At 32.6% G+C, this 10,244-nt stretch overlaps 2 protein-coding genes across 2 annotated transcripts in view; both read left to right on the top strand.

The window, feature by feature from the left end:
• The first annotated feature begins 39 nt into the window (after positions 1-39).
• On the top strand, positions 40-1,872 carry LOC119835272 (kelch domain-containing protein 10 homolog). The gene is made up of 3 exons (XM_038359997.1): positions 40-525; positions 627-838; positions 1,084-1,872. Exons 1-3 carry the CDS (start codon positions 199-201, stop codon positions 1,781-1,783), a joined length of 1,239 nt encoding a protein of 412 aa, XP_038215925.1. The 5' UTR covers positions 40-198; the 3' UTR covers positions 1,784-1,872.
• A 3,233-nt stretch (positions 1,873-5,105) lies between these two features.
• LOC119835352 (adenosine receptor A2b) overlaps positions 5,106-10,244 on the top strand; it is a 37,358-nt gene continuing 32,219 nt past the window's right edge. Inside the window, exon 1 of the mRNA XM_038360115.1 lies at positions 5,106-5,907. Within this exon, the coding sequence (XP_038216043.1) occupies positions 5,487-5,907 (421 nt within the window). The 5' untranslated portion in view covers positions 5,106-5,486. The remainder of the gene's footprint in view (positions 5,908-10,244) is intronic.

The following is a 10,244-nucleotide window of genomic DNA, read 5'->3' as shown; positions in this document are numbered from 1 at the left end:
TAGACTGTAATGACAGATTTCAACTGTCACAGCATAAGTCCGCTGCAACTGTCAAAATTCAACAAAAAATAAGCGACATGTTCATCAACATATATATCCAGTAATTGTAATATTTAAAAGGAAATCAAATAAAAGACTTGTATACATAAAACGTTCTGAAGTACTTATTATTTAAATGGTGTAAAAGATTACATTATAATGACGTCCTGTGCTAGGGATTTCTTATTTGAACCTTTTAAGGTTACCGAAGTTGAATTTCGCAGTTCTGATAGTCCTAGACCGAGAAGCGGTCATAGGGTAGCTTGTGACGACTATAACGTGTATTGCTTTGGGGGATATAATCCCTCTTTACCTCTAAGCCAAATACAAAGAAACAATCCCACATGGACCCCAGCAAGACCATTATTTAAAGAGTTGTGGAGCTTTAATATCTCAAGTAGAAAATGGAAACAACATAAGGTAACAGAAAATATGCCTGAAGAATTGGCATCAAATGCTATGTGCATGAATGGGAGATATTTAATGGTTAGTACCACAAAAACACAAACAAACAAAACTCTTTTCAAATAAGTAAAGAACAGAATCAGTTTTAAGCATTATAATTAAAGAATGAATTATATTTTTAGATATTTGGTGGTACAGGTGCTCCATTTGGGAACAAATGCAGTAATGATGTCATTATATGGAAGACATGTAGTGGAGATGCAAAGCTTAAAATCTTAAAAGTAACAGGATCTCGCCCTCCTGGACAGTATGGGCAGTCAATACTCTGTCATGACGGATGTTTCTATACTATAGGAGGAACAAATGGATTTGCATATAACTGTGATATTTATAGGTTGGTAACCATGATAATTATTTTAGGTTTTTCACATAACTTTGGAACTACCTGCTATAACTAAGTAATTATGTAGACAAGTAACATGACAAGAAAGCAAGATTGGACATTATGATTAATTCACAATCACTAAAAAAATATAACAATCACTACAATGTTATAACACTTTAAATAATGATATTGAAAAAAAAATATTTTTTTTAACCTTTAAAAATTTATAAAATTATCTTATGTTACATCAATAGGTTAGATTTGCGAACAATGGTATGGGAACCAGTGTTTGTTGGGACAGGCCAAGACGGAGAGCCATTAGGAAGGTACAGACATGAGGTAGTGCGTGCCAATAACAAACTATATATTGTTGGTGGTGGTACAGGTGAATTGGCATTTGAACTGATGGAAATACCAATGTATGATCTTGACACCAACACATGGACAATATTAATGCCAAAAGCGGATGACACATTGAAGAATACAGCCTCACCGTTACCGAGGAAGTGTCACAGTGCGGTGCAAATTGAAACAGAGAGTGGTGTGCAAGTATTTGTTACTGGTGGGACAGATGGCGAGTCAGTGTTTGAAGATGTTTGGAGGTTAAACATAGCAGATCTCCAGTGGCATTTAATGCAAAAGACAGTTCTCCCTCATCCGCTATATTTCCATTCATCCACAGTTACTTCATATGGTTGCATGTACGTATTTGGTGGTATTGAACCGAAAGAAGATGCAACGTGTAGGAATAATAAGTTATACAAAGTGTGGTTATGCATACCAAAGTTAAGTGAAATATGTTGGGAAGCATTAATCAATTTGTTTCCCACCCTGGACGGAGAAAATAAAACAAACTTATTGCATATGGGAATTCCGAGACATTTCGTAGATAGATTGCATCCTGAATCTGGAATCTGGGAAACAAAGTTTGATTCACAGTGTAATATCAAATAAAAATTTATTTATTTTTATATAATTTGTGTTCAAAATAGCATAATAATATAAATGGAGCATAAACCATTGTCATAATATTTAAACCTTATGTTATATTAGTTTCTTTATCAATAATCAAATAAACAATGGATGTTTGATTTTTAATTCATTTCATCTAAAATTTATTGTTTGTCAACATATTTTATGTTTGACTATACCAAAATGCAATTACTAACATGCTTGACTCTGTTCTTAAAAGATTGTGACAAAAAAAAAAATTTACTTAAAATTATGCATATGTCCTATATAATCATGTACATAAATAATAATAATATATATAATGAAGTGATAATTCCTTATCACACAATATAAAACAGTCGCTTTTCGCCGTCTGCGTATGTCTGTATGTCTGCAAAATTACGTAACAGATTTTGATGGGGTTTTTTTAATAGATGGAATGATTCAAGAGGAAGCTTTGTTATTTAAATATATAATAAAATCATATTTTAATTAAATAGTGTAGAAATACTGGTATTTTTGAGGTTTCTAATGTGATGTTGTTAATAATTAGGTAGAGATAGTTTGAGACCCGATAAAGGACCCTTTTTTATTTCTTAAACTATAACTAAAATACCAATACTTGTTTTTAGACTACGCGGTCTATAGTGCATAAAGCTGGTTAATTAATAAAAGTAAATCTGTATAACGCCATCCAACTAGTAAGTAGTAGTAGTATTGAAAATATGATTTATTTAGAATAATTTTTGTATTACATGTTTACATATTTGTCATACATACATTGCCTTACATCAATTTTATTCACAATCAAAATCGTCGATCAAGCGTAGTCAATTTAATTTAAATTATAACGAAATATAGTGCTGACGATTGTCAGCAAGATAAGGTTGGAAAAAGTGTTACTTATGAATAGCTATCACTAGAACCGCCCCGCGGTTTCATCCGCGTAAGTCCGTATCCCGTAGGAATATCGGGATAAAACGTTGCCTATATGTTATTGCAGTTGTCCAGCTCTACGTACCAAATTTCATTGCAATCGGTTCAGTAGTTTTTACGTGAGAGTAACAAACATACACACATCCTTATAAACTCGCATTTATAATATTTATAATTAATAATTTATTAAGTAGGAAGTAGGATTAACAATGTCCATATTGATGTTAGTTCTACAATCGATATATATATATATATATATATATATATATATATATATATATATATATATATATATATATATATATATATAAACTCAATCGTAGCCGTAATTATCGCAGACCGTTGAAAATTGGAGATTTATTACGCTATCGACTTTATAAAGATCAAGTTACGGCAAATTGGAGGCGAGAGTCCACTTTGAACTTGAATAATAATTACTACTAAGTTTCGTTGAAAACTTAGAAATATGTAAATTATTAACGCCAATTAACTTTCAGTCGCGACTTGTGGGCTATAGCGGCTACTGGGGTTTCTAAGTCATTATGATCTTCAAATGATTTAAAATTTTAATGGAATGACAAAAGCCGGCTGATTGGGGTTATAGGTGATATATAACACAAGTTCTTAAGCGGTAAGCCCTTCTGGCTGACATCGAGAATCACCATAAAATTAAGTATCTTAAAAAGCATTTAGCGAAACCTAAATGCCTAATCTCTCTGGTTTCGAATTATGTAGTGTAGAGGAAAGAGGACGATCTGTCATACAAAGGTTATGCAAGTGTCCGGCAATTAACATTAATTTAAAGTAACATAACAATTAACAAAATTATAGTTCGAGAACCGACCGTAGTGGCGCTAGAGAGCGTCGTTTTTTTTAATGTTTTTTTATTTTACCTACATTGAGACTTGTTTATTACACTCTACAATCATAATCAACTAACTTATAAATGTAAGTGTAAAACACGCTTTTCAAATCGGAAATCTTTTCTCATTTACCTTTTCGAATATTGCAGCTCTCATTATAATTGATACTCTCGCTACAGTGGCGCCACATAGTACCATTCCATTTCATAAATCAGATATTTTACTCCTTCTACACTCCATATATCGAATCTTTGATCCTATCGGATGTAGGTAACCACAGATTAATAAGAAGTACCTATGTAACCGCTTTAGCTCTATCATATACAAGTGCACTTTAGCAGATATGATTTAATTTGGCCACTCTCTATTGAGATCACTTGTTTATAATAGTACTACTTCGTTATGTTATCATTTTCTTATTACCTATATAATATTTTATTCTAATTATTAGGTACCTAGTTTGGCTAATTATTAATAAATATGAATAAATTTTTATGCATTCGCAAATAAGTGAAAAGCGGGTTTAAATTGGAACAATATTTTATTTTATTTTCATTGGACCTTCTATACAATAAGTTTTTGTTATTTATCCGACATTTCTTAAAACGATGGAAGGTTCTTAAACGGTAGAGTATTTATTAACGACGTATTTTGTATTAAAAAATACTTTTAATGGAAAAGCGCGTTTCTCATGTATTTATTTATACAGAACTAGCAAACCCGGCGAACTCCGTTTCGCCACCAGGTGGTTGTATGTGAAAAATGACTTTCCCGCTTTTCTGCAGAATTTTTTCCTGAATTTTCTTTGCCATAAACCTCACGGCGCCCGAGACCTTTCCAACGAATGCAAAACCGTGGAAATCGGTTCGTGCGTTCTGGAGTTATAGCGTCAGGAAGGAAAACCCGACTTATTTTTATATAGTAGATATAGTATGTGCTCGCTTATTTGGAAAATTTACTATATTTGGGTATATTATATTTATATTTGGGTAGCAGCCTTCAATAATAATAAATAAATAAATAAAAATACTTTATTGTACACAAAGAAAGAACAATACAATAGACATAATATGAAAAGATAGGTACAGAAGGCGGTCTTATCGCTTGCAAGCGATCTCTTCCAGACAACCGCAAAGCAGAGGAAAGCTGCGAAGGAGGGGAGTGATAGTGCACAAGATAGAAATATACAAATTGTATTTGTACAATTTGTACAATACCTACTAGTGTTATTTTACCTATTATTTTTACCTTCTAAAGTTAAAACTTGAGAAGGTAAAAATAATAGGTTCTTTAAAAAATATTTGCACAATATATCTATATGTGGCTCGAGGAAAGTTATATACAGAACTGTATATAACTATCCAATGAAGGCAATGTACCAATTAAACAAATCTTACTTTATTTCTACTCTATTAAGCTGCTATAGCTGTAATAATGTACGCCTACAGGATTAAAAGGGTACTTTGTAAATGGGTGCTAAATTCCATATACTTTAATCGCTGTTCCGTTTGGCTTTATAGGTTTCAATTTCGATTTCAAGGGTAAGCGGTGGCCGCAACAAGTGCGCGTCGGCGTAGGGCGTGCGTCCTGTCCGACCGCCGGCGAGTTTCGCGCCAATTCGCGGCCGCAGTGCTGGGAAGCGCGCCTCGCGAACGGGACACTATCAACCCGACCCTAACCGCGATTCCGAAACTTTAACTTCAATTAAACCCAGCAGAATAACGATTACGCATACCGATCCGAAAATGGAACGCGTACGTGAACAACGTCCCATTATTTAAAATCGAAATTGAAATATGGCTTCGATAGTACTAAAAAAACGATCCATGTTATATTTTCACATATGCGTCAAACTTAAACATTATCGTGTTGGTTATTTTCATTCATAAACAGTTGGTTGGTACGAAATGGGCGAAATGGAAGCAGTGTCGAGCACTGTCAGCCCGACTCCACACCGGTCCCCGACTCCAGAATTGCACGCGACGTATACGACCCTCGAGATTCTGGTTGCGTTAGTGGCAGTGATTGGAAATGCTATGGTGATACACGTGTTCCGTAGGGACAGGAGGTTGCGGCGACGAACGAATTACTATATTGTGTCTTTAGCTATTGCAGACTGTTTAGTTGGTTTGCTTGGTATTCCATTTGCGATACTGGCATCCGTCGGATTGCCAAGGAACCTATACGCCTGCCTCTTTACTGTTTCTCTGTTAGTGATGTTGTGCACCATTAGCATATTCTGTCTTGTAGCGGTGTCAGTAGACCGCTACTGGGCGATACTTCACCCCATGGGCTACTCTAGGAATGTACGAACCAAAACCGCAATTTGTAAGTATTGATCATATTTATTCTAATATTTAGTTGCAAACGTCACTTATTAAAATTAAAAATGTATTTATTCACCAAGGACTCCACCATTCGATTCAGATATTATCGCTTTACGAAAATATATGACACAGAAGCAATATGGCTAATATAAATAAAATTGAAATATTTAATTTCTAAATTTTACTTTACAATATGCCACAAACAGAAAAAAATAGAAGGTTTAAAATTATTATAATTGAATTATATAAAATATTTAGGTAATTTTATACTTGCAAACAATTTTAACCAACTCTGCTGATAGTAACATTGTGAACAATCGAATGGTTAGTCTTTCTAGATTATCATTTATCTAGGTTAGATGGCGATTATTTAATTTATTTTTAACCTAATTTGTAGGGAGGATTATTTTATCAGAGGTCAGTAGTTATATTTTATAGCCATCATTACCTACTTCATAACAATGACTGGCCATTCCTTACACGATCGTTAATAGCTTTATTATGATTCTTGGTTCTTTTATTACAATACATTTGTAACATTTCATATTTGTTTAGATGTGAATAATAATAGCAACGAGTGAATGGAAATTTATTACACGTTTGAATACCAAACTCGTCTGTAAAACTGATTTCTGTTTATTATACATACCTTTTTATATGTAGCTAATAAAAAGCTATGCATGAACATCAAGATTTCAGTAAATTTGTTGAAAAGAAAGCGAATACAGGTACATTTGTTACTTTATACATTTAAACACATAATGAAATATTTATTTTCTACAGTTATTACGAAAAAAAGTACAATGAAATCGTTTTTTAAAGTATGATTGTGATGGAAAAATAACTATCAAAAAGCAATGCCGACGTTTTACTTCCTTTTTGAACTATTATTATATAGCTTCAACAAACAGCATTTAATCTAATTCACTTAACTATTTGGTAATAGATTTTATTTCAGCATTCGTTTATTGAAACTATTCAGATGGTTGTAATTTATTTATACCAAAACAAATATGTAGAAAAACTGCTGTAGTTGATGGTATATTTATATTTAAATTTAGTCACACGTGTGCTATTGGCCTCTAAAGATTACCTACTTAATTCATGTCTTCATCTACTAATACAAAGATAAGACTTTTTTACCACAAAAATGTTTAACAATCAGTAAAGTTAGTACATAAGAGAATAAAAAGTTTTTGTTGGATAAAATGGTTCTTTAGGCGACATTGTTTCATTTATTCTAAAACTGTAGTTACCTACATAATAATTACTTATTGAAATTAAACCGAATAATATATCTCATATTGGATAGAATATTTAATTTTAACGTAGAGTGTTCGGATATATCTATTTTACTCCGGTATCAAAGATAAAAAGAAAAACATATGACGTCGTTATATAGAATCCATTTTATATTATAGGTACTAGCTGTTTACCTCCGTTCCGCCGCGGTATATTTATTTTAAGATTTTAAAAAATTTAAATGTTAGTATCGAGATAATATAACAGACAATTCAGATAGAGAAAATCCTTTCGTGCGTTCTTTAGTTATACTTCAGTCAGGAAACTAACACGTTAAAGTACTTTCTTTTATATTAAATATGATTTACTTATAGAGACATGTAAATGTTCGAAACGTTAATATAAAACCACACACCAGGATTTTATTTCAAATCGTGCAAAAATTACTTTCGAAAAACATACGTAAAATAAACCTACATCATTAGGACACAAAACCGCTTCAAGATGAATTGAAATAATAAATTGTTAAAGTAAGAGCAGCAGAAACTAATAACCTGTGGTACAGATAAAATAGACGTCTCACCTACGAATACATTCATCCCACTCAATTAACGACACCAAAATATTTTTTGTCTTGTCACAGGGATACTTTATAAATCGTCACTTTGTAAAAAACGTCTTGTCTTTAATAATTGTTAACATTTGGTTATTATAATTGTTTATGATAGATTTGGTAGAAGATTTATAGGTATTTTTGTCTGTGTGCGTGGGCGGGATGGTTGAACAGACTTTTAATAGAATGATTTAATACAAAAGCTTTCAATGTGTCAAACGAACAACCAATACATCAAAGCAAGCATATAGCATTTACATTTCTCTAAATCGTGAACTAATTCCAATAGATGGTGTCTTTCATGTTCAGTGTGAAAGAGATTAGACATACGATCCTTCACCTGGTAAAGAACCATGCAAAGAGTACATACAATATTTTAAAAGATGTATATTTAGAACTTTAAACACTATGCCTACAATAAATTTAAAGTCCATTAACTCTCAGATATATCTTCTCACGATACAAAAAAGTTATTTTTAATTGACGGGATATTGTGGTTGGTAGGTAATAAGCTATTGAGACGAGAAAGAATTTGAAGTATTCAAATGTTTTGATATTTTACATATAGGTATCTGATTTTACCGCCCAAGTCTATTATAGTACAAGAGTTATTAAATACATCAGTTAGTAATAAAATAATAGAATAAATTATGAACATAATGAGTCGTCTGTTAAAAAAAGCATTTTGCCAAATTATTGTGTTACAAATTATTAAGTCAATTAAGTATTGCGTTCCATAAAAAAAAAACTTCTTGAACATCACAAGTAAAAACAAGCGAAATGAATTTGCACTTGTGAAAGTTTCCTGATGCCTTTTTGATATCTTCAACTGAGCTGGTGGGTGGTAAGCCACCACCACCGGCCATGAACATTTGCAGAAGGAGGACCTCGAAAATTGCGTTGCCCGTCTTTAAGCATTAACATGCTACTATTTCTAGTGGGTAATGCATCCTTCCCCGGTGAGTCGACCTAATTCATGCCAAAGCAGACTCCAACATTCCAAATGCCTATAATTACAAATGGCTTCATGTACCTACGACGTGGGTGAAACTGTGAAGCACAGCAAGTAAAGTATATCAAAATTTCATCTAAAATTTATTAAAAACATCCAAAACTGCTGTTTTTTTATGACATTTAGTTATCAAAAAGAAACACGGTTTTAGCATCGACCGTGTGGAAAAAACGAAACTTAAATAGTTTTCGCAAAAGCAATTAGTCGTCGTTGAAATAAGTGTAACAACATTTCCAAATGACTGAATGTGGATGAGGGTGGGTGTCGGTGTAATGGCCTCCAATGGGTGAGGTTTCACTATCATCACACCAAATTGACTTTACTGTTATTGTTTTGCTAGAAGGGCTTCGTGTTGTTTTCCAAGTTTAAGAAATTATAACTGCTTACTTTTTCCCTAATTAAGCACAAACAAATAATGGATACCTACTCAGGAATTGGGGTTCATTAGTTGGCTTGAGTCGTATTTAATTTTCGGTTTTTCCATACGGGATATTCAGAATTCATGTGCTTTAAATGAAATGATAACAAAACATTTGCAAATATTTATCCATCAAAGAGAAAACTGTAGATTGACGTAATAAATTAAAATTTAGAATGTGTCATTAGTTTATGAAAACCGTCCGGTGCAGACTTGTCCCGTGCAGAATTTCGGTGAAAATTTATAACATGATTAACTTTTCACGTCCATTGTTTAGCCTTTAAATTCCATGACAGTTATTACTTAACCTATGAAAATGAATTCACTTTATTATTATTAATAATTGTAACCGAAACATCCATAATCAAATTCTTGTAGTGACACGCACTATTTGCAAATCTGTAAATATAACCTAAAAATAGAGTATATTAGCATCCAGTGATAAGGCAAAAGATAGGAATATAGTTTGACAACATAATGTGACAATCAAATATCGACAGGATTAAGCCTAACAGCAGAATACTTGAGTACTATGCTAATAGGAAGTCTAAGCTCGGAGTGCTTGATAAATGATGACGTACTCAAACACGTTTGTAGAAGGGATCTTTGAGTAGTTATGATCCTTTATTCTCGTCATAATGACGTAGGAGAGACTTCTTTGGCGAAGTTGAACGAAACTGATTGCCGCAATTAGTGACTGTCTATTGCACCAGGGGGAGTGGTTTGGACCTAAGTGCTTGAAAAATATTGGGTTGTTAACATTGTACGTTTATTTTATGTTCCAAACATATTTTAATGATTTATTGTCCACACATTATATAATAAAACCACTTGCTTTATGCCCACGAAGACAAAAGATATTCTCTTGGGATTAAGACGATTCATCGAGGTAAATTTAGTCTATGGCACTTTTTAATATCTTCAGACTAATAAATAATTGACATTATGACATGCGCCGTTGCGATGTGAAAGGAAGACATACAAAAACTTTTGCATTTATTATGTTAGTAAGAATAGTAAGGATATGCATGGATAATATAATTTTAATGGTAA

Source organism: Zerene cesonia, chromosome 20 (genome assembly GCF_012273895.1).
Source record: "Zerene cesonia ecotype Mississippi chromosome 20, Zerene_cesonia_1.1, whole genome shotgun sequence".
Taxonomy (NCBI): domain Eukaryota; kingdom Metazoa; phylum Arthropoda; class Insecta; order Lepidoptera; family Pieridae; genus Zerene; species Zerene cesonia.
Note: the sequence above shows the minus strand (reverse complement) of the source record. Positions and strands in the feature narration are given on the sequence as shown.